The sequence below is a fragment of the Phalacrocorax aristotelis genome, chromosome 1 (assembly GCF_949628215.1).
Source record: "Phalacrocorax aristotelis chromosome 1, bGulAri2.1, whole genome shotgun sequence".
NCBI lineage: Eukaryota > Metazoa > Chordata > Aves > Suliformes > Phalacrocoracidae > Phalacrocorax > Phalacrocorax aristotelis.
In genome coordinates, this window is record NC_134276.1 from 204666699 (window position 1) to 204683966 (window position 17268).

General features: G+C 39.1%; 1 protein-coding gene across 2 annotated transcripts in view; it reads left to right on the plus strand.

Annotated features, from left to right (window-relative positions):
* Positions 1-17268, plus strand: part of RELN (reelin) — a 297550-nt gene that overhangs the window by 75516 nt on the left and 204766 nt on the right. For both annotated transcript variants that reach the window (XM_075081418.1, XM_075081419.1), the window contains exon 3: positions 6531-6666. In XM_075081418.1, the coding sequence (XP_074937519.1) occupies positions 6531-6666 (136 nt within the window). The remainder of the gene's footprint in view (positions 1-6530; positions 6667-17268) is intronic.

Below are 17268 nucleotides of genomic sequence, written 5' to 3' on the forward strand. Positions count from 1 at the left end.
TCTAGTTGGCTCCTGAACACAAAAGGAGTTGTGGATTTTAGTGACAGACTTTATTAAGTCGTTATACACTTATCTGTTCTTTTTCTACAGTTCTTATTAGGCTGTAGATGATATTTTCCCCAATATTGCATAAGCTGAAAGGATCTATTATTTAATAATGAAGCTGTAATAATAATAGTGAAGCAAACACATGGCTTCAAGAAGGATAAAGGTAATATATTGTTGGGTGGGAGAATGTATCTGATAGTTGCTGGTGTTTTCTTTCTTCATACTATTTAATAATTTATCAAACTGTCCTGACCCTTAATTGATCACAAGGGCCACCAAGTGCTTTAGCAGTCTGTTACATTCTATCAAAGAAGATGTGTTTTTCCTGTGAAGCAGAATGAAATCATCCCCCCAAAATCAATCAGGAGCAGCTTATTTTAGCTGGGTGGATGCAGTTCACTTAGGGCCAGATTCTGCACCTTTACTCACTTTGAAAGGAACTTGCAAGGGTAATTCAGTTGCCCTTAACTGGCTACTTGCTTGAGTAGAAACTGCACGAGCTCATAATTGTACATCTGTGTTTGTGTTTTAGAAATGATAGTTACCAGCTCCCAATATTTCTTTACTTCCAACAGTCCTTTTTAACACAGTCTACTGACGTTTTTCTTAAACATATATCTGTTGTTTTTTTGGGGAAAAAAAACCACAAAGAGAAAGAAACTTAATTTTCTTCCTACCACTAGTTCTCCTCAGAATTTTGACTTACATTTCAGAGTCCTGAGAGGGGTTCATAACAGTTTGAGGATGTTGCTCAAATATTCTTCCAGTAACTAAAAATAAACCATTATTTCACTCCCTATAGCATTCAGGGCAAACATGTATTTCATTTTTATACGTGCTTACAGATAATGCTCAAAAAGGTTCTTTAAATGTCCGAAGAGACCTAGGACAAAGGGAGGTGCCTAGCTCTGAAAATGTGGTCTGAAAGCTGCAGCTCCAGCACCTGTAAAATGCACTTGGTGTCTATATACATTCAGTGAATAGATTTTAGCCTAAAAACTTCCTTAAAGCCTGCACTTGGATTTCTGTGAATTCATATCTTGCCTGCTACCTGCCCAACTGTGCCACAGCTTCTGCTGCTCCTCAAGCAATGTGGGGAGGCACATTGCTTTCCCTTAACTTGCTGGAGATCTGTCCTACAGGGACTTTACTAAAAAAGCCAGGCTCCTTATTAGTAGCCACCAAGCTATGTCACATGTCCCAGCACTCTGGCATCTGAGTAATGTGGTCTTATATGCAACAGGAGAGTGGGAGTACCTCTATATACAATCTTCAACTTCATAGAAAGGATATGCTTCTGAGAAGAAGAGACTGTGGACATAAGCTCTCTGCCAAAGTGATTGCTTTAAATGATAGATTATTATAAAAAATGTGACTAACAGCATCTCTCAGTTTTGAAAAGAATGAATTGTCCTACTTCCGCTCTCAGAACTAGTCCCTGGTACTGCATGGGAGAAGCAAGCTGCAGGCTTTGGTTTGGCCACTTTAGTGTGGGATTCAGCATGGGAGGTGTGTTCTGGCACAGTCCCATTTGCATCACTCCCTGCTTTGTAACACTAGGCAGAACTGTGCTTAGTTTGTGGGTTTTTGAATCATGCCTTGGGATGCTAAAGCCTCAGTGGAGAACATAGATTCCCAGCTCTGTTTCCTAAGGGAAAAGACTGTTCCTAGGGCTAGGTTCTTCATTTTAACATAATGGAAAATCTAATTTGAAGTTGTCTGTTTCTGACTTGAATTTATTACCTACTAATGAGGAATGATTACTTTCCCAAAAATGCCAGAGTAATTTGGTTACTTACAGCTTTATTTTATTGGTATTTTATCAATATTTTATGTCTGGCATCTTGCTGACACTCATGCACAACTTTGAATATGGAAGCATGTAGCAGATAATCACTTTACAGGCAGCAAAACCAAAATGTGGTCATTCATTTTACACCCGTATTTAACATTAACCCTCTCCTTTAACATCATACTCAATTAATACAATAAATAGGAAATGGTAGACCACCTACCAACTGGTTCAGTGCTGGAAAGTCTATTGAGACTTAGCATCGATGAAGGATTTACCGAGGACCTTGGTGTGCAGATGAGCTCTTTGTATAAAACTATGGTTTAGGAAACTGTTTTCTAAGGAGGATAAATAAGGACGAGACATCATGCTGTAATAAGGAATATTATGTAGTTACCATGTGTAAGTTAGGACTATTACAGATCCACATTTCTCAGACTGAGAAAGCAGAAGATGATGTGAATCCTACTGCATTTATCCACACCATTAAATGCTTCCCAAGCTCTGCCAGTAGAAAATATCACCTTTCGCCTTCCAGGGGCCCAGCTGGGAGAATAGTTCCTATCCTCTATAGCTCTCCCTTTTGGAGAAGTTACACAATGAGGTGAAAGTAATAAGGAGTTCAGGAACTGCACTTGCGCTTGGCCATTCATGGACCACCTAAACCAGCATCTTCAGATCTCGCTTGCCTTCCTGTATGCCACCTTATAAAAGAGTCAAAATATTTCCCTGCATTAGCTGCTACACCCCTATTAGTGATTCTGATTATCATTAAACATAATTTTCCACATGTAAAGATTGAAGCTATGTATTTGTCATCTGATGTTACCTAAGATTTTCCATTCGATAACTTTTCTCTATCCCTGGATTTCTTGTACTTGATCTATCTCTTGAAATCTACCTCTTTACATAGAAGCTATTTGATTCAGTGACTATATATAGTGCATGGAATAGGACTAAGCACCTTTTAAAAAGTTTACACAACAAAAACAGGTGCTGAGGTAAATCTTGTGAGGGAGTGAGCATGTCTATGCCCTCTCCTAGCAGTGCTGCTGGCAGGTACAAAGCATATATGGGACTTGAATGATTAAACTCAGACTCCTAAAGCGTTAGAAATTTTAGAGCATGGAGAATCTAGAAAGTGCAGGTGCCTGAAACATGTCAGTATGATGAGTGCACAGTGCAAAAAACAAGAGGCAAGTAGTTCAGGGAGATACTAATGGCATCTTTGCATGTAGCATATTTTAGGGCTGTGGATGTGCAGCTGTCAGACCTTTGAACATTTCAGTATTCAGTAAGTCACATGGAAAAACTTGATTATTAGCAAAAATACAAAGACACATCTTAAAATTTTACCTTAAGATTATTACTTTTGTAAACACTAGACCTGAACATATATAGTTGCACTGGTCTGCAGGACATGAGAGGGGAGGCCTGTAGAACAATGTTGACTTAAGCCAAGCATCTGAAACGAAGGCATGCTCTGTCTTTGAAGCTGTCTGAGGTACATACAGGATACAATTTTGTTCTGAGAGCTGCTATATATTGTATTCATTTTATTTTTTGCAACAGAATGCTGTTTCACATTTGTCCTTCAATTTGTTATGGGGCAAACATTCAGTCCGGGAAGCAGCTTTCCAGGTCGGAGAGGGGATGGTAGAGAAGGGAAGAGTTGCCTGCCATAGTAGGGGACTGCAAAAAGCCTGGAAGCAAGAGGGGGAAACAACATTCTTTATCCTTAACTTAGTGAGTTCTTAGTATCAGTTGCATTGCTCCATTTTTTGGCAATTTTATTATTTTTATGTTCACATTTTCATTAGAAAACTTTGGGGTTAAGCATCATAAAGTCTTTTTTAATACCACTATCACTCACTGGACTTTCAGTACTTAATTATTGTGAAACATTCCGAAGACTCTGAACTCCAAAATGGAGTTGATGTACCTAGTAAAGGTCCAGCAGGATGAGAAGTGGTTGTCTTTTTTGTAAAAAATCAAAATAATTTATTAATAAAATATAAAGATATAATGGTTATAAAATTATAAAATGGGAATTTTGAATATTCTCTGTGTAATTCATTGACTCTTTTCTGCAAAAAAATTGAATGAGTTATTTTTTTCATTGTTTAGAATTTATTCTAGTCACTGCAAAGTTGTTCTTTTTTAAAAATGTAAATCAAAGGAAAAAGAAATTCTCCACAGATGTTGTATGTGTTTGATGTATTAGACACATTTTTGCTGTCTACCGCCTGAAACCTAGGGAATTCATTAACTCACAAGCTGCTGCCAGGGAGGGAAGCGGTCACACTTCCCAGGCTGGCATGCCTGTCCCCTGGCTGGGGCATGTGGTAGGGCAGCCTTTGTCCTGCCTTGTATTTGGCTGGCTGTGAAGAAAGGGAGATTTCTTCAAACTGAAGGGCTGTTCCTGTTTCTCCCATGACAGTGTCTGTTATTTCATTAACCTGATAAAGTCTGTAGCTCACTCTGTTTCCCACTGTGCAGCCAGAGATTATGACAGATGAGAGCTGGTGGTCCACATCAGTCCCAGAGAACCCCATCCCACATCACTGAAGTCACTGGCTTTAGCACAAACTTCAAAGAGAGAGGGACAAGACCCACAACTTGGGGAAAGACTTTCACCCTCAGCAAAGCAAAGCTGTTGCCTACATACCACTCACCCTGCAAGAGACCTCTCTGGGCGTATTTTTCAACATATCTGTCTCAGCAGGGCACCACTGGGTAGCAGTGAGACCAGGGCAGCGAGCCTGGACACTGGTCAAGTAGGTTTCTTTGAGGATGTCAATGCCATCCCTCCCAATTAGCCAAGGAAGGCAAAAAAAGACTTAAAATGACAGTACAGCATGGCAAGAGATGGCCAAACCTCATCTGCATCTAGTGTCTTGCAATAAACAAGTCAGTAAAATACCATCTCCCTGGATTTCCCTACTACTGCTCCCCAGAAAAGAGGCTCCACCCGGGGGACCCTGAGCCTTCTCTGTGGCCATCCTGGCCCAACAGGATTTAGCATTGCTTGGGGAGTCAAGCTGAAAGGTGTAACTGTGCTGGAAAAAAAACCCTTGTGTATGCTTCAGTGGGGAACTAAGTGGAAAACCCTGAATGAGAAGGTTGTGGTTGTTTGTAAAAGATACAGGCATCACTGCCATCCCCCACTGCCTCTTGTCATTCCTGGGATAGATTCCTTAAACCCACCATGTCTTCATTCTCCTCCCAAAAACTGGAAGCTGGTTTAGAGTTTAATAACCCTCGGCATAAATAACTTATAAATAACCCTGAGCTATAGTCTGTGATCCTTACTAGTACCTGAATGGCATTTCAGATGTTGCTTTTGATCTATAAATACTAAATGGTTTGCTTGTGAGAGGGCCCCCTCCCTGCACCGTGCTGCTGGCATGGCAGTCCCTGGAGAGGCACCAGGTTGAGCAGCATGTTTGCATCAGAAAGGATTCGTCCCCTCCTTACTGGAAATCTCTGGCTGGCAAACTCCTTCCACCTCTGGACCAGTGAGGGGTTAAGAGAGATTGCTGGGTTCACATTTCAGAAGAATTGCTGTCAAAAACAGTTGTAGAGGATTCTGAGAGGCAGAGATAGGTTTTATTTCTCTGTTGTTGTTTGAATTGCAATAAGTAAATATAAGAAATATCAACCACTATAAATTTTCTGAGATACAATCACCTAACAACTAACAGTGACCTTGTTGAGCACAGAGGTACCTGTTACCCTTTCCTTTTCCTTGTGATCCTCTTAGTAATGTTTCAGCCCATGTCACTGTTTTCTGAACTGAAGGTTCAATATTTGAAGTAACCTGGAACAAGGCATTTCCTCCTGATAAGCACATTGAATAGTTTCAACATTTACTGTTTAATGTACTAGGATTAAAGGTGTAGTAATCCACTCAAGTAAGATTGCCTTACTTTAAGCCTAAAGGTGTTAAACAAACAACCCAGTTTACACTAATTTGTAGGAAACTACTGAGGGGACGTTATAGGGGAGAAGGCTGCTGTCTGATATTGGTTTTTTGTTAAAAGATAGAGTTCTTTTGTCTAATGATGAACTGCAGTGAATTCCAGAGGGAGGGATTAATAGGTGACATTTACGTTTCTCCATGTAATAAAGGCTGATTCAAAAAAAATCAAAGGAATGTATACTGGTAAAACTGCTGAAGGTTGCCGCTTTTATTTAACATCAGAAGAAGAGTTCGTGAATCCAAAGCTCATCTGCTTTTGCAAGTAGATGTGCCTGTCTACTAGAAAATAACACCTTTCTCTAAAAGCTTCATTTTGCCTCTTAAAACAGCATTTTTCCTTCAGGTTTTATTTTCTTTTAGGTCTGTAATGGGTGTAAATCACATAATGGAATATCACTGATTTAGAGCAGCTGTGATCCAGCTGCCTCTTTAAAAATGCAAATAATTCCTCTGGTATTGGTCTCATGAAGGGTAACGGTAGTAAATACATGGAGCCTTGTAGTAAACACAAAGTCAGCTTTGGCTCAAGCAGAGGCCAGCTCCAGTGTTTTCACTGGCATTAATTCTAATTACTCAGTGGTATACTCTTGGGCTTTTTCACTCTCTGTTGCCATCATGAAACACATGGCAGACGTATTTCTCTGTTAGCACCTTGCAGTGAGCCATTAACATGTGTTACTGTTTATCTCCCCTGTGTCTTTCTTGTAGGAATTATGTCTGACCACCAGTTTGGAAACCAGTTTATGTGCAGCGTGGTTGCATCACACGTGAGCCATCTCCCGACTACAAACCTCAGTTTTGTTTGGATTGCTCCACCTGCGGGGACAGGCTGTGTCAACTTCATGTACGTATATGTGCAATGCCTATGTGAAGATAATCATTATGGACATAATGAAATGATCTAACCTGCTTGCACTAGGACCTCATGGATCAAGGAGTCAGTCTTGCAAAGTGAGGGTTTTAATAAGAAGTGAGAATATTGCATTCTTCCTGGCTGAAGAGTTTATGCGCATGCGTGCATGTTAGGACTTTATATTTCATAGTATGTAAGAAGGAGGTAGTGTTCTGTAATGAAGCATGCCATCAGAGAAATAATGTACAAATGCATCAAGCCCAGCATTTCAGGAGAAATTGACTCCTTTTAGAAATTAATCTTATCATTGATCCTTTCAGTGTACAGCACGTTTGCACTGACCTGATTTTTTATCTGTTGCATTTAATAAGTAGAACATCACACAGACATATTATTCAGATTGTAAGCATCAAGACAAAATACAGCTGTTCAAGAGTAGTCATACTCAAATATTTACTCTTCCTAATAATAAACACTTAACTTGTGCTTAATTCAGCTGGTTTACAACCTAGAAAAAGCCAGGAGGTTATTCTTACAGTTTTTCTGGTAATTTGTTTTAAAGACTTAAGTCATCATTTGATTATTTAGTACCGTATAAGTTGCCAACAAAATACACAGCTCAACGTAGGTTATTAGAATATATATTACCATATTTTACCTTAAAGTTATTTCTAATTATTTGTCCCAAAATTTTGGTACATCAGTTTTGAGAGAGAAAATACACCTAGAGTGGAGTTAAAAGTAGAAAATATATCAAGTTTGACTCATTCATGGAAAAAACAGCCAGACTGCTCCCTAGTTACATACGTGAACTGTTGCAAGATTTCTGTGTGAGATCTTTCTAGTGTTCCTGTGACTCTCCTGTTTGTCAAAACAAATTTTGCTCTGGGTATTATTCCCTTTCTGTCTATACTGGGGAGCTGCAGGTAAGTGCCCTACATAATCAAGTTGTTTTACTGTTTAACATGTTGTAAAAAGTAAAAAGAGTGTGACTGATGTCTTTGAGAATACAGGTTGCTGATTGTGAACATGGTACCTGTTGATTGACTGATCTGTGTCGTTAATATTGCCCTTTTCCTATATAAGGCACATTTTTTGTGCTAATACTGTTACAATACATTACTTATGAGCTGCAAAGACTATGTCAACACATTTTTATTTCTAGCTCTCTCTTTCTTCTACATGTGTAACAGAAAATTGGGGAAAAAATAGTTTTCGGGAGTGGTAACTAACTTCTGAGAGTGTATTTGTTTCTCGTTAACTTCTACAATGTACCAGAGAAGCTGTTTACAATATTTAAGATTCCTATTCACTATTTGACAAAGGTCAAATCTGATTAAGTTTTTGAGGAAATACTGCCACAGTTTTATTAAATTCTGTGTCAGAAAAGTTAGCCTCACAAAGTAGTTGTATATACCTTGAGGAAATCTGTGAACTCTGTTTTTTCTGTGGAAAATCTATGAATTTTACACTTCTTTTAATTCCTCTCTAAAAATTGTGGATCAAGTTGTACCAGCTAAATTTTGTTCTTTGAGCGGCCAGAGAAAAATGAGATACAAGATACTGTGTTCCAGATCTTCTCTGCATACTCTTGCTCACTCCCTTTCTTTCTCGGATTTTTGTTTTTCCTGGTATTCAAGAAATAATTGTTGTCTTAGTTTGCACAGTGACTGTGAAGGTATTTATTTATATGAGACATGAACCTCCACTGTGAGTTCTGAGGTCAGTTTATAAACAATTAATTTTCCTGTGACTGATTTTTTTTGTCTGTGGTTTTGTATTGTGTTTTTTTGTTCATGTTTGTCATTATTGAAGAAGAGCTGACAAACAGCTCTATAGAAATACAAATACTACTATGACTGCTGATTACCATTTAAGTGAAATTAAAGGGACATTTTCTAAGGGAGTGAGTGCTTGCCTATCTTGAAATCAATGGAATGTTCATCATTGGCTCCAGTGGAAACACAGGTAGGGCAGCACCAAACTATTTTGGAAATCCAACCTGTAATTCCCTGTTTCTATAAGCCATAATGTGCATTAGCACCTCTTCACAAATGGTGTTGTTTGCACTATGTTAGTAAAGCCCTTAGCCATGCTGCAGTGTGCAGAACATACATAGCAGAAATCTGAATTTATTCTTGTCTATGTAATCTGCTGCATGGATGTGTACCTACGTAAGTCAGTAGTCCAGGTGCAGAGACACCAAAACTGTATTTCCTTGCCACCCATGAAACTGGCAGGCCTGAGAGATCTGATCCTGCACTGACAAGCCCAGTAGCAGAGCTGCTGCCAGGGCCCCTGGCCCAGGTGTCCATCAGTCTCAGTGGCTTTACAGACTACCGCACCCTATGGTATAAGGATGCTCCATGGGTGATGCTCGTTCATCTTTGAGGATGAGCAAACCAGTGCAGTTTATATGAACTTGGTGTCCTGTAGGACAAATTTAGACAAGAGCAGAAAGGCTCAGCTTCTCTGAAGTCTGTGTTTACTCTAAAATCGCACTTGGCTGCAGGACTTCTGGGGAAATGTGATCATCAGATAAAGGATCTTCTTCCTCAATTTTTCCTCAGCTTCCCACACTTTCTTGCCTCAGCTGTTGTTTCCCCTGCCTACTAATTCACAAGTTGCAGCAAACAAAGCTATTTTTTTGGTGCAGTGTTAGTCTGCCTGCCTTACCCAGTTCTCCAGCTTCAGGATTTCCAGAGAGTTGACTCTACCTTGTTCATCTCCATTTGCTGCTCTATAGCAAATAATTAACTTAAACAAGATTTTTTTTACACTTGAGACTAACTACCAGTCTACTTTAAATTTAATATAAATTAAAGTTTTTTAAGTTTAATTTAATATAAATTAAAAATATTTACAAAACGTAGCTGAATTTATAGACTCTGTCAACAGTGCAACAGAGATAAGAGTTTCCTACACTGTTACCAGTGTGCCTGTGATTCAGATCAGCTCATTAGTCTTTGACCTCTCTGGGGATGGATAATAAGGTTATTAATTAGCACCAGCTTCGGTGGTGCAATTTTTGCAGTGTTGATACCTCTCCCTGGACACTTCTCAGGAGGGACTGGGCAAGGGTCACCAGGCAGATTCCTCACAGGACACTGCATGGCTAGCTTCTATTAACTGCTCATACTATTGACCTGCTTATTCTTCTGGGAGCATGGACATGAAACACAGAAGTCATGGCCCCGTAGATGTCATGGACTAAATTCCCTTTCACTTCATCTGTGTGTTTTGGTGTGCTCTTTCAGAGTTCAGTCCTGAAAAAGACTGAACCCATAAGAACGAGATTTGTGTGGTCATGCTGTCAGTCCATCCTCCCCATAGCTCTTATATGCATTGGTAACAAAGCAAACATGGCAAAGGGGTTGAGATGTCAAGATACTAAGTTTCATAAAAATCAGCAGCCAGGTAGAGCATTTATACCAGTAAATTTGGGCATTCCCAGCAACAGTCCTTCTTGCTACATCATGATTGTCTATAAACTGCCAGAAATTTTCCTGGAATAAATTTGGCAGTTTTCAGCTACCAGCCCACCATGCATTTCCCAAGCATGGCTAAGGAGGGAGGATGGCTCCTGGCCATGTTTATTTATTGGCACAGCCAGCCATGGACACCCAAAGTATTGCTGCTGTTGCTGCTGTGGGAAAGGACGGTAGTGAATCTTTCATACTCTGAGATGAGGGGAACTGGGCATGCTGTGGGGAGGGACGTGGGGGTCTGTCCTGCAGGGGGTCCTGCAAGGAAGATGGGCTTATTCCTGGGGGTGGGAGATGCAGTGATGCAGCAAACAGGGATTCACACCTTGTACAGCAGCTTGCCAGCACAGCACTCAGTTTCTTTCCTTCCTCACTGGAAAATTCCTCATCTCTACAATTTGATGTAGTCCAGTTATTGATGTTGTACACAGCACTGTGTCACTGCTGAATCTAAATAACATTTTGCCTGATAAAGCCACGCATTTTTCCTTGGCTCGGTATTTCATTTGGCAAGCTCCCTCCCCAGTTTCACCAGGGCAAGGGATGGTGAAGAGCCCTGTGTTCCATGGAGGAAGGCTGCTGGAGCCAACCTGCCTATATGCAAAATCAGGCAACAGCCATTTTTTTACACTGACTGTGTGCAAACTGTTGCTTGTTGTCTTCCTTTTTTTTTTTTTTTTGTCCAGGTACCTTACTATGGCTAATAAATAAATATTTAGAACCACCCTTTTATAAAATACCCTTCTAAGAGAAAACCAGAAAGCCACTGCTGTCCCTGTAGTACATCTCAGTGTAGTCCTTCAGTATTTTTTCACCATTGATATGTCAAGATGATCTGAGGAAATAAAAGCTAAAATGCATCATTTATTGCAGAATAGTTTTCTTAGCAGTAACTTAGGTCTGTTTTAAACAAGGTGTTGAGCACCATGAGCTCCTATGCAAATTTCAGGATCTGTAAATGCTGTTTACCACCAAAAATTGCAGCTCCTCCTTTACGCTAATGAGTTGTTTCTCTGATTGTGTGCAAATATTTAAAACATTATCTTCATAATCCTTCAGCTGTGTTTCACTTTTGTAATTTCTGCTCTAAGCTCATACTATCCTGGTTAAAGCTCAGCCCATCAGTGGGACAATAATGGATCTTAAGCAGGGTGGCATACTGAGATCTAAGCTTGTTAAGCCTGTAGTTTTATAGATGGCTTAACTTACTGGTTTATAAAAGTGATAAAGCTGCCCTAAATTGCAGAAGCATATTGTGTTTTGACTGTCAGCACGGTTTATTGCAGAAGTTCCAGTTATAAAATAGGTTGCTACAGAAATGACTTTGGAAAATAGGTATTTTTCTTATAGAGCAATTTTTGCTAGTCATAGAACGGGTGTCCTGCAATTCTGATTGTGACTGTTCATATATGCACTATAAGCTCTATTAATAGTGGACAGATTTCAAAATACATTTATCAGTTTGCAACGTTTTAATTCTGCACTGTATAATTATTTAGGTATTTTCTGATCATTAAAACACTGTTTAAAGGCTGCTTATCAAAGCTGGACTGGACTTCTGTAATGCTGTCTGCCTGAGTCTGTAGGCAGTGTCTAATAACCCATGTAAGAGATGTGACCCATCACAACTGATCTTAAAATTCTGTACATTGAGAAGTCTTTGAAAGTACTAAAAGGCCTAATTGTGTATTATCTGACACCTAATTAGCAATTATCACAGTTTATGGTACAAATGGCTAAAGGGGGACAGGAATAGCTGTGGTCGTGTCACCCTATGAAGACAAAGGTAAGAGAGCTGTAGTTGCTGAGGCAGGGCACTGGTGCATCACTTCTCCTGAAGCAGGAGCAACTGGTTCCCAGCACCGCTCCTGGAAAAAGTTTGGGGCTGAATGCTGAGGCAGACAGCTGGGTGACTGAAAGACACTTGGAAGAAACTTTCAAGAAAGGAGATGTGTTTTTCACTGAGAGTATGCCTTTTACCATGATCACCTAATGATACAGTGCCTTTCTGGGAAATTTGAAGTACTGTGTTCCAGAACTGGTCTTTTCATGCCCATGCACTTAAGCCTGTTTCTAGGAACTGGCAACAGTGTTAATGTATGAACTTGAAATATCATGCTGTATGAACACTACAAACCATAAAGACTGTGATTGAGAGGCTTGGTTACCTATTTAAAACATTTATAGAAAACCCATGATAAGAATTATGGAAATATTGAATAAACATCCAACAAGATCACATGGTATGCTATATTAGTCCTCCAGTCAGGGTGGGAAAGGGCTATATTGTCTGAAGGAACCACATTCCCCTGGTAAACCACTTAGCTAAACTGTCATTTAAGACACTGTTTGCTGGTTTTTTTTCATTTGTTTGAAAGAAATATAGAGGAATAGCTTCAAGATTAAGTACACAATTATATTTACTCTATACACAATGATAATACACACAAATATTGAAACTGGAAACTAAACAGAAACTAGCAAATATCAAAACTAAGGTCCCTTGGGTGCCTGGTATTTATATATAATTACTCAGCTCCTAATTATATGGTCATACAAGTTTTTATCCCTCATGTTCTTACAATGAAACAGAATTGAACAATGAAATAAATTGTTGTTTGTAGCACCCTAGCTGGTGCTATGATTTGCAGTTTTTGCAATTGGTTGAAGAGTGTGGCACACGGAACCATTGATGTGTGGACAGGCTTGGCTTTGGGCTTCTGGGAAGCACCAGGTCCCTGCTGCAGTTAGGTGCTGCCCTTCTCTTCCTACTCTTTATTGCAAGGGAAGAGTGAAGCAGGATATTTCTTATTATTGGTGTGAACTCTGAGACAACGGCTGTAAAGGCACCAAATAAGATGTGGTCCTTGTTTACAGTCAGGGTTGTTCTGGCATTAGCCCACTGTTGCAGTCATTTTATTTTTCCCTATTGCTTATAACTTACGCCTTGTGAAAAAAAAATCATTAGTAATTGTTCTTTGTTGGTGTGCCTGTTTAAAGGAACGACGAAGAAAAATTACTCCTTTGCTTCGTTTCCCACTTCCCTGGGTAGAGGCATTGTTGTACTGTCAATCAGCATTATGTGTAACATTCTGAAAATCATGAGCCAATATTTGATTCAGATCTTGGCTCTGCTCTCATGTCCCATTTTGGTGTGGTGCCCAGATTGCCTCCTTCGCCTTCTGTGTTTGTTAATTTTCCAGTGAACTGCAAACACCGTGCACAGAATCATTGTGGCTCCTCTAAGTATGACCCCAAGCAGCATAGACTCAAATGACTCTGCTGTTAATTTTGTCTTAGTTTTGTGTATTTTGACTGGTCGTAAAGCAAACAGAGATGACCAATGAGGAATTCTGGGTGTTTTCTGAAACATTGTTAGCAGAAGATGGTAGCACAAAATGTACTGTGATGGCAGAATATTCAGGAATGTTCAGAGCAAAGGAAGAAAGCCATGAGGAAGGATGGAAGTCGATTGTACCTGATTTTCCACTCCTCAAAGGGATTTTAAGTTGATTTCAACTGGAGATAGGATATGCAGATACCTCCAGGTAGGTATTTATGTGTGAGCTATGAGCCCGTAAACTCCCTTGAGAGTTAATGGGGGTGCAGTCTGGTTCTATAGACATCTAGGGCCTGACATTCAATTCTACATCTAGAGAGAGGTATCTGCAGGTCTAGAAGGTCTCTGTAGCTCTACTGGTTTCCTCAGGACATTCAAAATTATTTTAGATATATTTTTGCAGCTGAATCAAACCCTAGGTCTCCACTGACCAAAGTGGATCCCTAGCTAACTAGTTCCCATGTAGACCTTTATATAGGCACCTATTTTAAGCTTTTTAAACTCTGGATCTGAATCCCACCCAGACAGACTCAGGTGCCTAAACATAAGCACCATGTGCCAAATCATGAAAATGAATTTTTCATTCCCACCACCCTCAACAGTCAGTAGCTTTGTCTGTGTCAAGACTTTCCAATGAGCGGGCTGCTCAACAGTTGAAATTTGCTGAAGGGTGTGACTAAAAAAGGCAACTTTCTAAAGTTGATAAAATCTTGCAATTTTTTTTTCCTTTTTCCTTTGAGGTAAAGCCTGTTGTCCAATATTCTCTTAGACATCTGATACTCCTACTAAAAGCCCAGTTTAATGAGAGGAATGTTCAGTTTTTAATGTTTTCTCCGAGTTTGCAGGCAACAGGCCATTTGCTATTTTAGGCTCCTCATGCTGTGTAGGTGCAAGAAAAGCAGAACCAACAAAGCCAGGAAGAACGGGTGTGTGAACATTCATTAACAGTAAAAGCACATCAAAATTCTATTGATAAGTTAGTTGGACTTAATTCAAAAGATGAGCAAAAAGCATAACTTTTGTCAACATTGTGTAACGCCAGAATAGGAGCTGCAAGATGATACAATATTAGGACAGTTTCTTTTCTTTGCATGGTACAAACTTAATATATCACATAGCAGAAGGCAGCTCAATATAGCCTTTGGCTACTCTGTTAAGATCTTGGCATGGTTCCATATAGGACTCTGGCACCTCCTGCATGAAATAAAATGAAATTCAGTCATTATCAACTGGTATTATCTAAATAATAAAACAATCATGGTGAGAATTACTTCCGTTCTTACAAATGTTCATTTGGCAATTCTAGAAGCAGAGATTAGGTTTTACTTTCTTCCATTTCTGAGCAATGTACTCATTATTTTTGTGCATGAGACCATCAATTCACAATCTGCAGTACAGTTAGTAGTAGTTATGTTTAAAATTCCTTGACTTTGTCTTTCTCTCTCTGAAATTTAACCTCAGGGTTATTTTTCAGGGCATATTTTAGTTCATCAGCAGCATAAATCTTTGTTTCATTCAAAGAGGTGCTTTGTATTCCCCTTTTCCCAAGACGGCTTAATTTTGAAAACATGACTAGATTATAAAATTTATTACACACACTCCAACAGTTTGATTCCACGAGGAGGTTTTCCTGTGTCACAGAGGAATTGAACGAAATATCTTTTGGCTTCTAATAATTGCTCGATAACAAACCTCTCAAAATGACATCCTAGAAGAACTATGCTTAATGAAATATGCATGAAATAGGTTTTGTGAATCCTTTTTTGAAGTGTTGGTTATATGAAGAGTAAGCAATAAATACACATGGAACCATTCTGTAGGGGTAAACGTATAGGACATAAGAACACTAGTACAAGCAAAGGCAGAGGACAATCGTAAGAGATGTTTTCGGAGGCTAAATTTCACCACTGCAGACAGACAACTGGACATTGTCTCCACATGGAAGCCCTTTGTAGCTCTGGAATGTTCCCCTGGTTGACTGAGAGAGTCTAATCATTTCAGTGCCGTCTCCCAAGTGGATAATACAACAAGTGTCCAGTGCATGAATGAGTTTGAGATAAGTGTATTGTCTGTATACTTCTTTGGGAAGCACTTCACTTCTTGCAAGGGGCTACTACTAAATAACTTTGTGAAGAGCTCAGAACTACAGGATGCTGAGCACTGACTGGCCTTGATCCAGTAGGGCAATCATGCGCGTCCACACTGTCACCAAAAGCACAGGCAACACTCCTTGTATTTTTTAAAATTCATGCCTTCAGATCTCTTGTTTGAAATTTTGCTTTGTTTGTGTACTCAGACGAGGACATGCAAGGATGCTTTGTCCATATTCTCAGTTCACACAAGTTAACTTACTTTTCTTGCCTGGTTTGTTTGGATGAACTTTAATAGAGTGATCTGCAAAGTATTACATAGACATGCAGTAATATTCAGCAAGACTTCATGTATGTGTATAAAATGTGAAAACTTAGTTGTGATGAATGTGAAAATCCAATAAGAGAAAAAAATCTCCCTTTTTCTCTACTAAGATGGTCTCCTCACATCTAGTTCTAGCAAAAGTTTAAAAACAAAAGAGAAAGAAATCTTATACTTGAAGATATAAAAAACATTAGATCAACTTTTGCTGCCCACATGCTGGGAAAATTTGGATTTGCGTATTCAGAATGACCATGACCTCAAACTAGCTGACAGAGTGAACTCTAAAACATCTCTCATAATTACTGTTTAAACTGTACTTAACAGTAGGGTGTATCCTTCCCTTGTCAGTTTGAGAAACTCAAATCTATTATTAATATTTAGCTAATTATAATCTGTGGATATAGAATTAAATATAATTTAATATGTTTATAATTATAAATTATAAAATATCATAATAGTATTATATAAAAAACATTACATAATAAATAAAACATAATAATCCTTCTATAACGTCAGTATATACATTATACAAATATAATCAGAATGAAATTGTGCTAGGAAAATATTTGGTAATATCTGTCTTTATCTGATTGTTTTACAGTATTCACAAATGACAGTTAATTCTTTTGATGTATTTCAGAATACAAACATTGCTTATATGCAGTGGTCTGTATATGATCATATTGTGGTCTATATGTGTTCATGAGTGCTGTCCGGCAGAACCAAAGACCCCTGAGGTCAAGAGAGTTCCAAAGCTTGCAGAGGATTCTAGCACAATCATTGTTTGGCAGGTAAAAGAGAAAATACATTGAAGTAAATGAAATAGTAAATAATAATTATTTCTTTTTTTTTTCCTCCATTCTTGACAATAGAGACATTTAAAACAGAATCTTTTAATAGCTCTCTCTTTTTTTTCTCCATTGTCTTGCACTATTTGTCCTCTGGAAAAATGGGAGTCATTCCTGCATGACTCCTGAGTGGGAGACTCATTCCTGAATCCAGTGTGGCACATCTGTCTTGTCTCCTGTTCTCTTATGGCCAGGAATATACCCTTTTTTGAAAATCCCTTAATAAGTGGCACCATCATCAGATGCACACAGCCATCTCCCAGCTGAGCACCCTCCCTCCTCTACCATGGCAGCATGGCTCCTTCAGTCAGTAGCCCACATGGCGTCAATCTGTGTGATGAGAGTGCCATCAGATTTTAATGGGTGTCTACTGCTAACCCGTACAACAGTGCACTGGAAAATTCTGTCCATTGTGGAAGTAAAAACGGTAATCCAGAAGAGAGATGCACAACACTGACTTTCAGAATTAATAAACGGTGCATCCATTTCCCAAGTCATCTGTCTT